Source organism: Phyllobates terribilis, unplaced genomic scaffold (genome assembly GCF_046119375.1).
Source record: "Phyllobates terribilis strain yellow unplaced genomic scaffold, ASM4611937v1 Scaffold_4__5_contigs__length_816908805, whole genome shotgun sequence".
In the NCBI taxonomy this organism is placed as follows: domain Eukaryota; kingdom Metazoa; phylum Chordata; class Amphibia; order Anura; family Dendrobatidae; genus Phyllobates; species Phyllobates terribilis.
The window spans coordinates 479,140,869-479,161,318 of NW_027362764.1; the positions used below are offsets into that span (position 1 = coordinate 479,140,869).

At 42.5% G+C, this 20,450-nt stretch overlaps 1 protein-coding gene across 1 annotated transcript in view; it reads left to right on the top strand.

Annotated features, from left to right (window-relative positions):
* Nucleotides 1-20,450, top strand: part of FARS2 (phenylalanyl-tRNA synthetase 2, mitochondrial) — a 509,172-nt gene that overhangs the window by 310,577 nt on the left and 178,145 nt on the right. Inside the window, 1 exon segment of the mRNA XM_073676673.1 lies at nt 19,284-19,444. Within this exon segment, the coding sequence (XP_073532774.1) occupies nt 19,284-19,444 (161 nt within the window).

Below are 20,450 nucleotides of genomic sequence, written 5' to 3' on the forward strand. Positions count from 1 at the left end.
AGCTGTGAAGAAGGGATTGAGTGAGGAATAGCCAAAGCTGAGGTTGTGGATGACAGTGTCAGGTCAAAGGTCATACACCATGGAAAGAATGAGAACATCATCAAAACGCACGGTCATTGCATCAGTAAGGTCTCTCCCAGACAAATATTTCATTAGCAGATTGGGGTTTCAGGGTGGACTCTTTTGAAGAAGCACCAAGAAATGGGCACTGTTAAGGATCAATGACGCAGTGCTTCACCAAGGAAAACTTGGTGAAGCAGATTGAATACACATCCTGCTTACTTCCCTGTGACATGTGAATATGTTTATCAGTGCCATTGGCTCAGAACTGGCTGCAATTAGTGGAACAGTGTTTCTTTTTAGAACAACACTCGTGTTCACTGTTTGGGTTGGGGAAGGTTTTTGAGGTTGCCTCTATCAATCTCATTTTTTTTGCAAATACTAGCAAATATGCCATAACATGATATGCATAACTTTTTAAATACCTTCCATGCCACTCTACAACTTTTTTTATCCAGTGTATGACCCTAAGGCCACATTCACACGTTCAGTATTTGGTGAGTTTTTTACCTCTAGTATTTCTGAGCGAAAATCAGGAGTGGGTGAAAAATGCAGAAGTGGTGACTTGTTTCTATTATTCTTTTCCTCTGATTGTTCCACTCCTGGTTTTGGCTTACAAATACTGGAGATAAAAAATTCACCAAATACTCAACGTGTGCCCGTGGCCTAAATGTCCTGCATATCAGTGGTGGACCACACCTTAAAACTCTCATCACCAAATGCTTAAAACCTTGTCCCAAAGTGCTTATTTCAGGAGCCAAAGGCGCCCAGCTTCTGCATGAATGCATGCACAGAGTAGTGTACGAGCTCTACGGAAAATTTTGAACCTGTACACCACTCTGTGCATGCGTTCATGGAAAAATTGAGCACTTTTTGTGTTTCAAAACATTGCCTTAAGCGATTGTTGGGGGTCTTAAGTCCTGGACCTCTCCATTATCTTCATGATGTTTAAAGGCATACACTATATAAGAAAGATGTAAAGTATAGGTACACTTTAAGTCAGTCAAATCTTAACTGTGCTTTATTAATCTAAGGTTCATTCATACATCCGTGTGACACGTCCTATTTTTCCCTGTTTTTTCTTTTACAACACATTGAGCCATACACACATCAGTTTTAAAAATAGTCCATGTCTTCGTACTTCAGAATTCCATCCAAGTTTCATATGTCTTTAACTGATACATTATTGAGAGTCAATGAATCAATTCACATCCATGTGAGTGTTACCATCTAAGAGAAACAAACCAATTTTATTTCTCAGGTGTCATCCTAGTTTCATCCTTGTTGCTTCTGATTTTTTGTCTTTTGTTATCATTTTCACTGCAGAGGTGTGATTGCATCTAGGCCAATAAAAAACCCTTGGAAGGTCACGTTTTTATCTAATTTTATCACATAGTAGCAGATTTGTGAGACATGGATTCAGAATGGAAGCCAATCAGGAGCCTTCCGATTTGCATCTGTGTCTCACAGATTCCCGTAAAGCTGAGTCTGATCATCAAATTGGATCAGAATAAGACATGCTCTTAGTCTTGCGGACGCCACTCTAGGATCAGTGATTTTAAGACAGCACTCGGACATGTCACAAGGATGTGGGATTGTAGCTTAACACTCATCTCTCATCTCTTCATACAGGTATATATTAATTTTCTCTTCTGTTAACTCATGTAAAGCCTGAATCCTCTCTTTTTCCTTTACAAGAGTTAAATTATGGTATTTTTTCATTTTATTGTCTCTGTTGCGATATACTCTAAGGTTATCTAATTCACCTCAAAGTTTTATTGTCCAAGTAAGCCAGCAAGTTTGTTTATATTTCCATTCTATTGCCTACTCCAGTCTGTCTTCAGTTGATTTATTGTTTAACAAGTTAAATTAGGCCAAGATCTAAGCACGTGGGAAAGCCGTGGGACTCTATGAGCTGTCCCAGGCCGATAGTGTATATGGAGAAGAGCAGGAGTCCTAGAACTGAACCTTGGGGGACACTGACAGATAGGGGGCGAGATGAGGAGGTGGTGTGTAAGTGGGAGATGCTGAATGTCCGGTCTGTTATGTATGAAGAGATTCAAGATAGGACCAAGTCTTTGATACCAAGGAATGAGAAAATCTGTAGTAAGAGGGAATGTTCCACTGTGTGGAAGGGAGAGAACAGATCCAGGAGGATGTGGACAGAGTAGTGTCGCTTGGCTTTGGCAGTTAGTAGGTCATTGATTACTTTAGTTAGAACCCTTTTGGTTGAATGAAGCAGTTGTAAGCCAGAACGTAACCGGTCAAAGAGGGAGCAGGAGGAGAGGTGGGAGGGCAGTTCAAGATGGACATGCTCTTCCTGCAGTTTTGAGCCATAGGGGAAAAGTGATATGGGGCGAAAGCTAGACACAGAGGATGGGTCAAGGGAGGTCTTCTTGAGGATGGGTGTGATCAAGGCATGTTTAAAACATGAGGGAAAGACACCAGATGTTAGTTATAGGTTGAAGAGATGGGTTAGGGTTGGGATGGAGACTGTGGTGAGGTTTGGGATGAGGTGGAGCGGGATCTGGTCAAGTGCACAGGTGGTCAGATGTGATCTGGAGAGTAGTAGAGGAAAGTTTATCTTCTGTAATGGCAGAGAAACTGGTTTTGGAGGAAGAGGGCTGAGTAGTTATGAGAAGGGACTGTAGGCTAAAGCATTCTCTGATGTAGTCAAAGTCTTTAGATTAGAGGAGGGGGAAGAGTTGCTGAGGGATGGAGGAGAGAGACAGGGAGGATATGACAGATCAGAAGTGGGTTTGTTTTACAGCAGTGAGTGTGGACTTTAAATTTGTGAGGGATACTTTGTATGTGATGAAGTGCTCGTTGGAATGGGATCTCTTCCCTCTGCGCTTAACAACCCTGGAAGCCCACCTCAGTTCTATAGTCAGGTTGGGGTCAGGGTTGCCTGTTGATTGTGCTAGTTTTGGTATGTCGTGTAAGAAAACCTATGTCTGCAAGAGGGAGAAGGAGCTTAGAAAGTGAGTTTAAATCGAGGTGTTTGAGATTTCTGCGAGTGTGTGCAAGTTTGTGGAGTGGGGATTATGCACTTGGAAGGGAGAGGGAAGACAATGTGAGTAGGTTGTGCTCACACAGGGGGAGAGGTGAGTTAGAGAGGTTCAAACAATTCTCAAAATAATAATCATTTCATTGCATAAAACAACATTGAAGTCTGCATGGTGGCTCAGTAGTTAGCACTGTTGCTTTGCAGCACTGGAGTCTTAGGTTTGCATGGGTTTCCTCCCACACTCCAAAGACATACTGGTAGGGAGCTTGGATTGTGAGCCCCAATGGGGAGAACGATGCCTACTATATCTGTAAAGCGCTGTGAAATCAATGGCAATATAAGTGAGTAAAACAAATAATAAATAAATCTATATTTTAGAGTGCTACTATATGTCGGCTGTTCAACTGGAAAACTTTAAAAAAGGATCACTGAACACTGCAAAAAAATACATAACGGTAAACTTGATCATAGTGTGTCAGCTCATTTTAAAAAGTGCATCAAGATTCTACAGGTAGCAAATTTTGCCATTTAATTAGTAAAGCCCAGTTGAAGGGGAGAGGATTTTTATAAAAAAAAATTGGCCAAAGAAAGCGTTTTTGGATTTTCCAGTTTAATTCCCTCATTCCTTATGGTGAAAGCACTATGAACTAAAATGTTTATTTTTTTTTTAAATAATTTTATTGATGTGGCTCTTTTTATGCATTTTATGTATTTTTTTATTTGTGTTATTATTTTTGTAAACATGTGGCACATACCATCTGTTAGATTCACTCTACAATACTAATTTATGCATTCAAATGTATACTGAATATAAAAGGTCAAAGGTCTCTATTTAACTTGTTAAATGCCGCTGTCAATCTGACAGCGGCATTTATCACATACCGACGTGCGTGCACGTCATTATTTCCGCCCATCGGCGCGTCCGTGACATGATCGCGGGTCGCCGATGGGTTGTCATGACTGCCGGGGATCAGCTGTTAACCCTCATGCATGTCATTACGGAGCTCCCCTGAAACCCTGCCTGTGGCCGGGCTTCAAAGGAGACCATGATTTCTGCTGTATGCAGGCAGCAATGCTGTCGCATCACTTGAGGGTATCTGCCCAGATGCTGCGGAAGAGCTGCTGGCGGCTTTCGCTCATCTATTCAAATGAGTGGCGGCATTTTTTTTTTCTTCACCTGCAGACTTTCCTCATAGAGGTTAGGTCTATAGGGAAAGCCCACATGCGGACCCGCCGGAGAAAGAAAGACTCGCCGCATGTCAGTTTCCGCTGGTGAGCCGGAGACGCACAGTGGACATGGGATTTCTACAAATCCCATCCACTATGCTGTAACATCTGGCCGCTGCGGGTTTGCGCTGTATAAGTCTGTATTATTAAACCTGTAGCGGCTTCGGATCGTGGGCACACAGCCTTATAGAGCACAAGCGATCGGAAGATTGCATCTTCAAGTTCCCTTAGGGGGCTACAGTAACAGTAAAAAGTAAAAAAAAAAAAAAATTCTAATCACTCACCCTTTCCGCCATTGAAAATAAAGATATTAAAAAAGTGTACAAATATGGTATTGCCGAGTTCAGAAAAGTCCTGTCAAAATATAAAAACAATTAACCTGATCGGTAAACACTGTAAATGGAAGAAATTCAAGAACGCCAAAATGAAGTTTTTTTGGTCTCCCCAATTCCACAAAAAAGGCTGTGACAAGCAAACAAAAGGTCACATCTTTCTTAAAATGGTACTAATACAAACGTCATCTCGCCCCGCAAAAAATAACCTTAATAGGACAAAAAATAAAAATGTTACGGGTCTCAGAAAATGGCAACACAACCCCAAAAATTTTGTTCAGCAAACATTTAATTTTTTTTTCACCACTAAAATAATAAAAACATCTGGACATGTTTGGTATCGTCGTAATCATATTGATGAGGAGAATCATTTTGCATGGTAATTTTTACCACAAAATGTACTCTGTAAAAACAATTCCCAAAAAACAATGTCAGAATTTAGTTTTTTTTTCAAAATTTCACTGGGAATTTTTTTCACGGTTTCTAGTACAATATGTGGAAAAATGAATGGAGACATTCAAAAGTACAACTCATCCGCAAAAAAAAAGCCCTCATATGTCTATGTGGTCTAGGGTTTTACTCAATCAGCTGCGGTTAAGGTAGGCACAGGAAAACTTTCATTAAAATGTCCAGGCAGGTTATTTAGAACTTCATAAACCGCTCAGCATAAGAAAACCAAAAGACAGCCTTTTCCAGCACAGAGTGAAAACATAAAATAAATAGTCCATTCAGTATTGCGGGTTCGCCTGCTCAGGTCAGTGTCTTTTAGCAGACACACTGGAGGTCTCCGCACCTCCAGTCACAGACACTGAATGAGAAAACTGGTCTCCATTTTATCTGCCATACCACGCCTCCGAGGTGGGATATGTGAGCAGTCAGTCCCACCCATCTCTTTGACTGCTCGTAAAACCTGGCCCTGATACGCCCTACTAACTCACTCAGCACTATACGTGCTGGAGCCCGTTTTCCCGGGTTTACATCACTGAAGCTACCAACCTCGATGATACATATCTCCCCTTAAAAACCTGTCCGGCTGCCATCTTACAGTGGACAAAAAAATATAAGAGTTATGGCTATGGGAAGAAGGGGAGGAAAAAAGGAAACGCAAAAACAGAAATTGGTTGTGGCGTGAAGCGGTTAATGAAGCCGCGCACCCTACATGCAGAGCACCCCAGCACAGATGACAACAATCCTGGCACACATTGCAAACATGTTTTCTCTTGCAGGACTCTAGGTATGTCTAACATCTGTGGAGAAAATCTCTTCTGTCTAAAGATTTCATCTTTTACCATTTTTTTTTAATAATGTTTATGCTCAAATGTATAACTCTGCCCTTCACCTCTCCAAACAAGCCCACTTCTCGACCCTCATCACCTCACTTTCAAACAATCCAAAAGGACTCTGACGCTTTTCACTCCTTCCTCAGTCTTAAAGTGCAGGCCCCTATGACCAACCTCACCTCAGCACTGTCAATCTGGCCACTTATTTCAAAGAAAAAAATTAATATATCTGACAGGAAATTGGTTCCCAAACACGTAATATAATGCATCGTCTTTCTTCCCACACTTCAGCATGTTAACTTTCCATCTTTGAACCAGTTACAGAAGAGGAAGTTACCAGGCTCCTTGCTTTTTCTTGTCCTATTACCTGCACCAGTAACCCTATTCTCTCACACCTTCTCCAGTCCCTCTCCTCGGCTGTAACTACCCACATAACCAAAATATTTAACCTCTTTGTTTCATCTGGTATCTTTACATCCTCATTTAAACACCCCATCATAAATCCTTTACTAAAAACTCATCCCTCTACCAGAACTGCTCTGCCAACTACAGACTTGTCTCTAACCTCCCCTTCATTTCTAAACACCTGCAAAGCTTGGTCTAATCCACTGATTTTCAGATAACTCTCTTGTTGACCCCTTACAATCTGGTTTCTACTTTTTACATTCTACAGAAACTGCCCTTACAAAAGTCTCTAATGATCTAATAGCTAAATCTAATTCTTCTGGATCTCTCTGCAGCATATGACACTATGGATCACCAACTCCTCTTCAATATGTTCCGTTCCATCAGTCTCAAGGATTCCTTTCTCTCTTAGTTCTCCTAGTACCAATCTGCTCCTTAAGTGCATAATTTGCTGCCTATTCCTCAGCTTTCTCTTCCCATTACTGTTAAAGATCCTCAGAGTTCAAAAACTCTTACTGTTGCCCTGATTCATTTTAATTGTGACTTTCTACTAAAAACGTATCACTCTCAGCTACAAAGCTCTTCACAGTTATTTACCACCCTACATCTCCATCCTTATTTATATCCACCACCCTACCTATTTTCTCCATTCCACTAATGACCTAAGATTAACATACTGTATAAATTAAGCCTCTCACTCCCTTCTCCAAGACTTCTCTCATGCTGTGCCAGTTCTCTGAAATGCACTAACCCACACTATGTAGTTAATTCGTAGTATCCACAGTTTTTAGTGTGCTCTAAAAACACATTTCTTTAGACAGGCTAATCACCTCACCTGTTGTTCCTTTTCTTAATTTTTCCTCAGAATTTGGTCCTTTTTATCATGTTTTCTCACCCTCCATGCTCTTAAAAGCACTTTGAATCTGTATTTATACAGATACTGGCTGAGGACTGGTTGATGCAGCGTTATTGAAATGCCCCTTTTTATTATATTGACAAGCACTTTTTTACCTGTTGTGTCTTCCCTATTTCCGCATAGATTGTAAGCTTGAGTAGGGCCCTCACTCCTCTTGGTATCTGTTGAATTATGTTTTACTCTAGAAATGTCTTATATTGTTTGTACAGGTACCCTCTGATTTGTAAAGTGTTGCAGAATTGTCACGGGTATGCCAGAGGTGACAGACAGTCGCCCTGCAGTTGGTTGCAGGAGATCTCTACGTTTGGCATTGCAGACAGCTTTTTAGATGAGAGGCTGTCTTTAGGACCTAGCGGCTACCTCCCTCTGCTATTTAGCCCTCTGGCCTGGGTGTATATATACCTGGTGTGTCTGAGAGGGAGTTGCTGGCTATATTCATTTCTACTTGTGAGGCTTATCAGGAGAAGTACTTCGTCCTCTCTGGAGCTTGAGGCCGTGTGCATATTTGGAGATTATATCGTCTATAGTATTTAGTGGAAGTTGACTAGTGCTCATCTCCTCCCATTCCTAGCCGTAGCCATATGCCAGGGAAAGTAGGGCGAGACACGCGTGCAGCGATTGCTGAAGAGGCAATATAGTTACATAGTTTACAAGGCCGAAAAAAGACAAGCGTCCATCCAGTTCAGCCTATTTCTTGTGCACTGCAGCTATTCCGCAGCGTTGATCCAGGGGAAGGCAAAAAAAACCCATGCGGTATAGGCCAATTTACATCATTGAGGAAAAATTCACTTCCCGACTCCAATCTGGCAGTCAGATTAAATCCCTGGATTAATTAACTATCACTAAGCATAAGATGTAATTTTATTGTTCTCAAGAAAGGCGTCCAGGCCTCTCTTGAACTCATTAAGTGAGTTGGACATCACCACTTCCTCTCCCAAAGAGTTCCAGAGTCTCACGGCTCTGACCGGAAAGAATCCCCTTCTATGCTGGTGCCGGAACCTTCTTTCCTCCAGACGCATAGTGTGCCCCCTCGTCTTTGTCACCATCCTTGGTATAAACAGGTCATGGGAGAGATCTCTGTACTGCCCCCTGATGTATTTATACATGTTTATGAGGTCTCCCCTAAGCCTTCTCTTTTCCAATGTAAATAGGCCTAATTTTGACAACCTCTCTGGGTATTCTAGTCCCTCCATTCCCTTTATTACCTTAGTCGCCCTCCTTTGTACCCTCTCTAGCTCCAATATGTCTTTCCTGAGCACTGGAGCCCAGAACTGTGCACAATATTCTAAGTGCGGCCTTACCAGTGCTTTATACAGAGGAAGAACAATGTTCTCATCATATGCCCCTATTCCTCTTCTGATGCATGCCATGACTCTATTTGCCTTCGCAGATGCTGCCTGACACTGGGCACTTCAATTTAATTTGCTGTTAACCAAGACGCCCAGGTCCTTCTCCATGTCAGATTTCCCCAACGGTTTCACATTTAATATGAATGAGTGACTGCTGTTTTTCTTTCCCATGTGCATGACCTTACATTTATCGGCATTGAACCCCATTTGCCATTTTTTGGCCCAACTCCCCAATTTATCTAAATCCTCCTGTAGCTGTGCCCTATCCTCATCTGTATTAACTACTTTACAAAGTTTAGTATCATCTGCCAATATTGCTATTTTACTATGCAACCCTTCCACTAGATCATTAATAAATATATTAAATAGTATAGGGCCCAAGACAGACCCTTGAGGCACCCTGCTAGTAACCCTGACACACCCTGAGCTTACTCCATTGATAACCACCCTCTGCTTTCTATCACTCTGCCAGCTATTTACCCAACGGTGGTTGAAACAGGGTGACGCTAGACCAGACTAGGAGGTCTCCACTTCCCCCTTTCCCTAGTATCTGGACTCCCTTTCCCTTTTCCCTCTGTGTTGCACTAACACCTGGCATGACAAGAATATGTTGGCACTATAGAAATAAAAATGATTATTATGAGGGTGATGTATCACTTTCACATGACAATCTATGGAAATTCCTTTTCTTGTCTCTCTAGTACGTATAATGGCTGTATGATCTTTTCTGAATGCGTGAGTCTAGCGAAAAGTAAAAGAGGTAATGAAAATAATTCATGAGCTAAACTAAATCTCTGCCTACGCAAATTCTGTTTGCTTCATTTATCTGAGTGGATATGCCAAGGGACATGTTTGAATGTCATTCCATCATATTTGATGATGGATTGCTCAACGTAGAGCAGTGATACAATGTGAACTTGCCTTAATCCTGCTGTGCTATCCTTTTACAGTAGCTGTATTTGCTTTTCCGCAAACTGTATTTACAGTTTTCATGTTTAGAATTAGAGATAAGCAAATGTTTTGTAATTTGAATTTACTAGTCTCACCAAATTTTTCCCTAAAAAATTCTGTACGCAGTGAATAGAATTGTTGCAAATGCTAAGTATTGCCAAGCCTCCAATTGCCTGAAAAGATATATATAACTCTGAGGTCCCCTCCAAGGGCTATATTCAAAGCTTTCAAGCTCATTAACAAAAACACAGCCTTAGTAATGTCAAAGTGACCATAATATACATGGCTATGGGTTAACGGATGGTAACTGATGGTAACATAAGCAACAGCCTGTTAAATAACACACTGCACAGATGGGCTTTTTAAACTGAAAAAAGTTATGCTTTTTGGGGGTCAGATGCCTGCCATACCAGTTTTTATAAGGTACAAAAAAACATCCCTCTTTGGCAGAGTAACAATAGGCTGCTTGTATTGAAAATGAAGAAACAGCAGCATTTTAAAAAGATTTTCATCAAATTATCCCTTCTTTTGGTTCAGCAATTGGTTTGATGTTTGGAAAATGAAAAAGCAATTCCTTTTTAAGGATCTGGCTAAAACATATCCCTTTTTGGGAGCAGCAGTAGGTTTGCTACTTGGAAAGTGAAAAAACTATTTTACAAGCAGTGAAAAAATTGTCCCTTTTTGAGTGCAGTTTCAGGTCTATCTACCTTGTTCTAAGAGCGGTAGTAATAGTATAGGACACAATGGACAGTCAGGATGTGTGACTGCCTGTTGACAGTGGCAGCAGCAGCAGCAACCTCACACTATAGAAAATAAGACAAAGCAATAAGATATCTGAATGTGTAGGGCAGGAACGAGTAACCTCGGCAGTAGGGACAATTTTTCTGCTCGCTCTATATGATATATGGATTGGATACCCTCCTTGTGCACCTGAATCAGTTACTGCAAGAGTGCCATACTTTATCATTTTCTCTGTCTTCTCTAGTGTTAGCTATCCCTGCTAGCTTTGCATCGTCTGTAAATTTGATTAGTTTACCTTCAGTTCCCTTATCTAGACCATTTATTAAAATGTTGAACAACACTGAGGCCAGGACAGAGCCTTGTGGTACCCCACTTGAAACACTCTTCCAATTGGATGTGCAATCATTCATTACCACTCTTTGAGTATGATCATTGAGTCAGTTATGAATCCACCTAACCGTAGCCTTGTTAATCCCATACTTGGTCATTTTTTCAATAAGGATAGTATGAGATGACTTCAGTAAAGCATTTGATAAAGTGAGATGTACTATATCTACCGCATTTCCCTGATCCACTAATTTAGTGATTCCATCATAGAAGAAAATTAGATTAGTCTGGCATGACTTGTTTGCTACAAACCCATGCTGGCTCTGGTTAATTACTGTATTCTTATCCAACGTTCGCCAATCTCAAAGTCGGCACGAACATTGCACATTCGGATTCGTGTTCAGATCCCCGAGCATTTCCTCAAAATCAGGAAAATTTGGCCAAAGTTCAGTAAATGAGCAAGTCAGGGGGGTGTGTTTGATGAGGGGAAGGGGGTGGGAAGAGGTCAGAGGAGCGTCAGGCTGTGTTTTTTTCCATTTACTTAATATGTGGAGATTCCAGCATCCCATCAGGGTGCAGAAACTATCCACAACGTCCAGACACAAGGGCTTGTGTCATTGGCTGCCGAAGTCACATGTCCCTCTCCATATAAAGAGTGGACATTTTGTTTTGGCGCCATTTTGTCAGTGTAACAGCGCAGAGAGGCTGCTCCTGCTGCTGCTACAGGATAGTAGAAGACAAACTGCCGTACTCGCAGGAGATTATGAATAACATTCTTTTTTAAATTTTAATAGTTTCCAAAAGCAATTCACCACAGTGATTGGTAAAACAAAAACGGTGAGTAAAGCGACTGTTTTCCAATGTTTCGACCCGTGCCTGGGTCTTTTTCAAAATCGTGATACTAGGTTAAGTCGTCAACTAATCTTGCTGTAATACTGGTATCCTGAATAGGGCATAAGACCATAGGGGAATGGTATGCAAGTTGACAGTGGTGAACGTAGCTGTCAAAAAATTGGGTAGCCTGGTAGCACAAGCAAGGCATATTACATCTGGCGTTAGGCATACATTTTTTGACTGCTACGTTCACCACTGCCAACTTGCATACCATTCCCATATGGTCTTATGCTCTATTCGGGATACCAGTATTACAGCCAGATTAGATGACGACTTTACCTAGTATTGCGATTTTGAAAAAGACCCAGGCACGTGTTGAAATGTTGAAAACCGTCGCTTTACTCATCGTTTTTGTTTTACCAATCACTGTGGTGAATTGCTTTTGGAAACTATTAAAAATTGAAAAAGAACAGTATTCATAATCTCCTGCGAGTACGGCTGTTTGTCTTCTACTTGAACTTCTTCCAGTCCGGCCACTACCTCAGTTACCGAGTGAGCATCACTTCCTTTACTGCTGCTACAGGATTGTCAATAGTTATCTAGGCGCTTGATTGTCAGTCAGCTGGTTCAGATAGGATTTTGTGTGACTGTAAAATCAACCTTCCAGCATTTCAATCCTTTGTGCTTATAAGCGTGGTCCAGAAAGCAGACCACATTTCAGCATATAAATATTTTGTGCTAATATTGTGCTCCAGCCAGGAGTTCACATTTCAGATTCTAAATTCTTTGTGCTAATAGAGCGGTCCAGAAACCAGGCCACATTTCAGCGTATAAATCTTTTGTGCTAATATTTTTGCTCCAGTCAGGAGTCCACATTTCAGAATCTAAATTCTTTGTGCTAATAACGTGGTCCAGCCACACTATCTCAGCAAATAAATACTAATTGGTAATTTAGTGGCAGGTGACTAACAGGTCTGGGCCTGGGGTTGTGAAACAGCTGGTTAAAAGGGGGAAGGGTACATCCAATATGAGTGGGGAAAAAGCGAGGTCATGGTGGAAGGGGCAATAGACTTGGTGTTTAAGGTGTATGTGGGGTAGGTGGTAATGTTAGCTCTACTGAACAAACACCGTCTCATCCTATCCAAACACAACTCATAACTTCTGTTACTGGACGGGTTACTCCACTCCCTTTCTTTGGCAGCCACACAGCGGTACACCTTGTAGATGAGGGCCAGAAAGAGCATGTGCTCCAGTGGATGGCAAGTGCTGCATCAAGTGGCCTCACTTCATCTTCCTCCACCTTAACATCACACACCGTACAGTTCTCAGAGGTGACACCCCAATTTCCCTAGTTTCCCCCCCGAATCACAACTCTCCAACTGCTCAACTGACTGTGGGGAATCACAGATGGGCGAGTCTGCAGAGCTGTTAACACCTATTCCATGGGCATCAGAGGTCTGCTCCAAAGATTCACAGACTCAAGAGGAGGAAAGCATCTAAACCAATGCCCAAAATTTTTTTCAGTTGGATCCGGGGCCAGATGAAGTAGGGACTGAGCAGAATCCAGACCCTCATCACCAGACGTTAATCCCCGGGGGTGGAGGTGAACCGGAAGAGACTCAGATGCCTAAGGCGCACACATACTGTGCTGTGCTGTCAGGACAAAAAGAGGAGGAGGGTGACTCTCAGGGTGAGGAGTGGGAGAACAGAGACGATGAAGATGAGATTGTAGATCCCTCTTGGTGTGAACCCAGAGGCACGCAGCTGAGTAGCTCTGCAGAGGAGATAAAGGAGGAGGAAGACGAGGAGGTTACGTTGCGGCTTCACGCACAGACACAAAGTGATGTAACCACAACAAGCACTGCATCCTCAGCCAAAACTCTGGCTGTGGCCAGCAGTGATCGCGGGTCTACAGTTCGCAGGGGCGGCAAGAGTTGCCTAGCCTGGGCCTTTTTTGAGACCTCAAAGGATGACCCAACTCACATTATCTGCAAACTTTGTAAAAAAAAAAAAAAACACTCAGAGGCAAAAATTGCAATAATTTGACTACTACATGCATTAACCAGCACATGCGTGATCAACATGCGTTAGTTTGGAAATCTCACTGCGTTAAAATGCGTACTAGCGGGCCTCGCCAACCACTGGCCGTCCCATCAACTGCATCTGTTGCTTCTTCCTCATCCGTCACCGTGGCAAGTGTTCTCACACAAGTCTCTGGTCGCTGAACCTCCACTTGTTTACCTGCTATATTAGGGGAGAGTGAGAGCTTGTCAGCCATTAGGGAAATGGACATACCTGCTGTTTTTCTTTCATCGAGCAGACTACATCTTTCTCAATCTACCATAACATCTCTGCCTGCACCTCACTCAAAGTCCAGCAGTTTGTCGTGTTCACCCTATTCCACCCTCTCTCAGCAAAGTAGCCTGCCCTTGGTCCCGCAGTTGTGGTCATATAAAAGATTGTTTTCTCATACACATGACAAAGCTAAGAGCTTGAACTTCACCAGCTCCAATCTGTTGGCCATGGAAATGCTGCCTTTCCGCCTCATGGATACAGACGGTTTCTGAAAGCTGCAGTCCCCCAGTACCAGTTGCTCAGTCGCTATTACTTCTCTAAGAAAGCTGTGACTGCACTACACAAGTATGCTGCACACAACATCACCCATTCCTTGAAAAAATCTATGACTGCCAGGGTGCATTTCACCACAAACCCCTGGACGAGTAAGCATTGCCAGGTCGTTACATCTCACTGACTGGGCACTGGGTGACTCTGGTGGCTGTAGGGGCAGGCAGGGAAGGGACTGCTCCACAAGTCTTGGAATCCCCAAGGCTTGCAGGACAAACAACTGTATCGAGCACTTACGCCACTGCTTCTGCCTCCCCCACCTCCTCTAAGGCCTCCACCTGTGCTCTCAACCTCTGCTTTAATGAGACATTCTGCCTCCCCACCTCCGTACCGCGCAGCCAGGGCTCACCACAATCAAACAGTGTTTAAATTAATATGCCTTTGAGATTGCAGTCACACAGCTAAAGAGTTGTGGACAGCTATCCAGGCCGAGTTTGAGCAATGGCTGTATCCACTGAACCTGGAGCCAGGGAAGGCCGTGTGCGATAACGGTGCGAACCTGGTGGTGGCCCAACACAGGGGCAACCTCACACACGTACCTTGCATGGCTCACGTCCTAATCCTGGTGGTACAGTAATTTCTCCGCCACTATGCTGGCCTGTATGCGGTGCTGCAGAAAGCACGGTCGCTGTGTGCTCACTTCCACCGTTCGCACCCCGCGGGTCATCGACTTGCATCGCTACAGCGATGTACCGATACTGTGGAATTCCACTCTGCACATTTTGCAGTGACTGTGGCAGCAGTGACGAGCCCTGGTGCAGTATCTCATTTTGCATAGCCTGGGCCAACATAGTATGGACATGGTGCAAATCACGCTTGCACATATGAAGGACCTCTGCGCCCTTCTGCACAGTTTTGAAATGGATACTAAGATGGTTAGCGCTGACATCTCTCTGCCATCATCAGCATCACTATTCCGGTCATCTACATGCTGGAGCACACTTTGAATAGTATGCGAGGGGATGTAGTGGTCCCAGGTGAAGAGAAGGAAGCAGAGGTGGATCCTGAAGGAATAACAATATCTCTAAGTTCCGGACTGTCATCGCGCAGGCGGGTGCCATGGGAGAGTGGATTATAGCGATCGAGGGGGGCTCATGGTACCAGACAAACTGTTAGTGAAGGTTCAGGAGCCGAGGAACAAATGGAGGAGGAGGAGAAAAAGGTGATGGGCGCAACAGTCAGGAGATGAGGAGGATAATGATTCCCTCTCTGTTGTCCGTGGTTGGTGAGAGGAGATGGAGGAAGCAAGCTCAAGTGTTACCACGCCACCAGCACACCATGGACTTGGACCTCATGGAAGTGCCTGACACATGAGCACCTTCTTGCTGCACTATCTGCAACATGATGCCCATATTATTATGGTTAGAAATAGTGCTGACTACTGGGTTGCCACTCTGTTAGATCCACGGTGCAAGACTAAATTTTGCCATATGCTTCCTTCCTTGGAAAGGGACACATGCATGGTGGAGTATCGAAACACGCTTGTAGACAATCTTAAGAGTGGTTTTCCCCAAGACAGCAGTGAGGCACACAGTGTGCATTGCTGTTCTAGACTTCCATCCCCGGGAACGTCGAGTCGTCAACGCAGAAACTTTAGCACCAACAGCAGTGTAAGTGACAGAAGCAATTTCTGTGAGTAGTTTTACACATTTTGTAGACCAGCCTGTGCACCAGCAGAACAGAGTACAAGTCTGACACGTAGTGAACGACTGGAGAGAATAGTGCAGGAGTATCTCAAGCACAATTTCAATGCCATCGGGGGGGGGGGGGTTGGACCCTTTTGCATTTTGGTCTTCAAAAATGGAAGAGTGGCCTGAGCTTGCCTGTCACGCCTTGGAGGTTTTGTCATGCCCGGCAGCCAGCGTTCTCTCAAAACGTGTCTTCAACGCTTCTGGTGATGTCCTGACGGATAAGCACATCTGGCTGTCCTCTGAAAATGTAGACTGCCTTACTTTCCTCAAGATGAACAAGTCATGGATCTCCAATGACTTTTGCACCCCAATCGCAGACTGGGCAGACTAGGCGATGGTGTACTTTTTAGTGTGCTGCATTGATCTTGCGTTATTGAAGGCTATGACACCTTTGTCATTTCTTCTGTGCCTGCTGATGTTACTAACAATTTTTTGAAATGTGGAGACTCCAAGTTTGGTCTCAATCTGGTGGGATTCCTGTGGTGGAAGAGGTGTCAGAGCCCCATTATACTATTTGTACTCTGGTGAAATTAATGCCACTTTAGTGATGTGTGGCAATAATTTTTGGAAATGTGGAGACTCCAAGTTGGGTTTCCTTTGTGTGTTTTGTCTGTAGCAGCAAGGCTCCCTGACCGGCAGGCCTGCACTTACTTTCAGTCAACTACCTGTGTTGCTGTCCTTAAATTTTTCTAGAAAAGCATGTTTGATCTGTTGCATGAGGTATCAGGTTCCCAGTACAGCAGGCTTACACCGGTCCCTCACCCACAGTTTAATTTGAAGGTAAATTCAAAGCTGTAAATGCTGGCCCAGACCCTGATACTTCATGCATGGCCGTTGGCTGACTGCTATGAAATTTCTACTGTGGGTCAATTGATTAGTCAACTACCTGTGTTGCTATCCAGAATTTTTTCTACCAATAGTAGTCTATGAAACTGATGTTTGTGCCAACTAAGTGTAGCTGAGCAGAAAAGCAGTTTTAGTTGTTGCATGAGGTATCAGGGCTCCCAGCACAGCAGGCATACACTGGTCCCTCACCCACCTTGTCTTAATTTAAAATTAAATTCAATGCTGTAAATGCTGGCCCAGACCCGGATACCTCATGCATGGCTCATGCCTGACTGCTGCTGTGCCATTATAATATTTCTACTGTGGGTCAATTCATGCCACTTTTCCTGTTGTCTAACCCTAATTTGAACTGTTTTGGCAGCTTTTGGGCCCCCCTGAAGGTATTGCCTATACTTTTGGTTTTGCCTCCCACCGAATTCAATGGAGTTCGGATATGTTCTGCGAACATCGGGAAGTTCGCCGAACTGAACCTTGAAAGGTTTGCTCATATCTGCTTACATACATGCTGTTTAATAATTTGTTCAAAGATCTTTCCTGGTATAGAAGTAAGGCTCACTGACCTGTAATTTCCTGGCTCCATCTTCTTTCCTTTTTTCAAAATAGGGAGAACTTTTGCCGTTCTCCAATCTTTTGGGGCTTCTCCTGTTCTCTAAGAATTTTCAAAGATTCTGGCTAGTGGTTCTGCAATTTCCTCTGCTATGTCTTTCAGTACCCTAGGATGTAATTCATCTGGACCAGGAGATTTAAATTAATTTAAATTAGTTAAGTGTTCCCTCTGTACCGCTCTGTTTATAGATAGTGTGGATTCTTTTCTTCCTTCGATAGCACAGTGAAAATCAGTTGATGTTATATTAGCTTTCTTAAAGAGCACAGATGTAAAATATCATCATTTTTGACCACCCTATCCTTTTCATCCTGTAAAAATCCTATAGCATCTTTGACTTTTCTTTTGCTTTTGACATGCCCCCCAAATCCTTTTTTATTGCTTTTGGTCTCCCTTGCAAGCCTCACGCCTCACTTCATTACTGGTTTTAGCTCTTCTAATGCTTGCCCTGCATTCCCTACAGATAGCATAATATTCTTCTTTAGATATGCTCCCCTTCTTTCCATTTGATGTACATTTATTTTTTCCTTTTTAGCAAGCGTCTAAGCTCTGTGTTCATTCATCCTGGTCTCTTTATATATTTCTAATTCCTCCTTCTTTTTGGGATTGTTACTCACCCTTTCTTATGGGACATTTCTGTCCTTTAGAACATCCAGCCATTGGACCTTTCCTACCATCTCTCTGAGTTCATTAAAATCTGCCTTTTCTGAAGTCCAACCTTAAAGTCTGAGTCTGTAATCCAAAATTCAAGGATAGCATGATCGCTGCCTCCTAAATTCCCAGACACCTTTACTTCCGCAACCATTTCCTCCTTGTTAGTAAAAATTAGGTCCAAGATGGCAGATCCTCTTGTTCTCTCTTCTAACTTTTGAAAGATAAAGTTTGTCAGCAAGAGAGCGGATAAGAATTTTCTGGACCCATTACTTTTGCCTGAGAGAGATTCCCAATAAATATCTGGATAGTTAAAATCTCCCATGATCACTATGTCGTTCTTCCATATCTTCAGTCTGCCCAGGTGGCCTATAGTAAACACCTCCAATAGTGTCCTTTCTGTTTTTCTCTCCTTGTATCCTTACTCAAGCATTTTCTACAAAGATACTACTTATGTCTGGCACCCATTGTAAAGCAGGCCAATTCTTGCCTGTGGTCTAATCTGCTGGCTCAGAACTAGTACAAGAATAACTGAACGTGATTGTTCAAGCAGTGTATCTCCATTTACTGAGGTGTGTGATGGTGGTACAGTGGCTGATAAAATATGTCCCTATGCCTGGTGGCCTCGCCCATCCACCAATGGGGCGACGTGCGCTTGCATATGACGTCACTGGGTTATCTACCCTGCACGCGTGCATCGCCATGACGGCGGCCGGGGTGCGCCGATAGTAATGGCGTGGATCTTAGTGCTCATTCGCCCCATTATCTGGCACCTGCCTGGGGGGTATATATATGACAGGACATCTCTAACTCTGCACATTCCCTTGAGAAAGCAGTACGCGAAACGGACGTCGGGCAGTTGTGGTGCTCTCATCTAATCCTCTGCTACATCATGAGTAAGCATTACATTGAATACTGAATAGCACATGTCACTTTAGATCTATGTCATTCAACTAACTATATCACTTCACATTGTTGTGTTAGTTTACTATGGTACATACCTGGAGTTGACCTTTATTGTCTGTTATTGCTGCTAAATACATGTTTTGCCTTGGATTATGATGTTGTCCGATTTATCTCCTCCATCTTAGACCTGTGTATATTATTCTATATGGTGATGATTTTTTATTCCAATACTAATAAAGAGTGATCTTTGAGTTAACATTCTTGCCCGGTGGTTCTTGTTTACTCCATTTTTTGGATTTTTTGTTGGTCATATGATATGGGAGTACTCCACCTTTCATTTTGATTCATATATTCTGGGGGGAGGTGGCTTTGTACCTCCTGTCCCCAACCGTTATCTATATTATGTGTTTTTTGAGCAGTCTTGTACTAACTTTTAGGTTATCTGTTGGAAGGGAAATACATATTTCCTTTGAAATCTTTTGTACTAATCTTTTGGATTTTCATCTTTTTTTTCTTTTTTTTTTTTTACAGCTGGTGCTCAAGACAAAATTGGATGGGCGTTTGGTCTTGGATTAGAGAGATTGGCCATGATTCTTTATAGTATTCCTGACATTCGCTTGTTCTGGAGTGAAAGTGAGCTTTTTTTGAAACAATTCCATGTGTCCAACATCAACCAGGCAGTTCAATTTCAGGTAAGTAATGATTAGTAACTTCCTAATTGAAATGTGTTAACTGCCGCTAAATTGGAAATTAGTTGCTCATAGATATTGGGTTTTCTCCACCTATGTTGTTGTACATGTACTGATATTCGTTGTTGACTTTTCCCAGAAAGAGACGTTTCTCAGAAAGCATTTCTGAGAACTAAATATAGGTCTTACTTGGTGTTTATACACTGGAGGCTTGTCCTTAAAAGCCAGTTGATATCACATTTATAAAGATCTCTTTTTTACGTTCAGAACGACAGCTGAGCACCAATAAAGGTCACTGTATTTTGTAAACCATTGTACATGACAGTTTGTCTCCATGGGAAATCATTATTGGTTTTCAAAGAAAAAAATACAATGTTAGTACAGTTAAATATCCCTCCCCCCCCCCCCCCCCCAAAAAAAAAAAAAATCTTTTTGAGAAGTCCATGCCCTAGAGTAGATATTTTTGATGATTGATTTACATTTCCATAACATCTTTTGTATATAGTCTCTCTTCTTTTAGAGCACTACCCCTCAACAAGGCTATTTTTTACTCTAAGTCTAGGTGGTCATCTCAAACAGGCTTGACTGTACTAAGATTTTAAGAAGAGAATTTTTCCAGAATCATTTGTGCTCCTTTCGATCCCAAGAGTTTTCTGAAATGCACTTTGCTCTTTTATGTTTTCAGTCTTGTATCTAGATATCTATATCAATGGTATAATAATAAATTCTAGCCATCAACTTACTGTTAGTAATACAAGTAATGATCTGAAAATTCTACTCTAATGTTTATTTAAAGGTCTCTATACATGTTAGATTAAAGTTAGCTCAGTCCGTCAATCATTTAATGTGTATGGGGACTCCAAACACCTACCCAATAGAATATAAGGAAAAGAGTTATTGGGCATGTCGAATTACAGTGTCCGATCATTTTCTTCTCCGTTTTCATCTTGCGCTTCTCATGGAAAGCACGTGCACTCTTATCCCTAAAATGTTCAGAGATTGTGCCCAA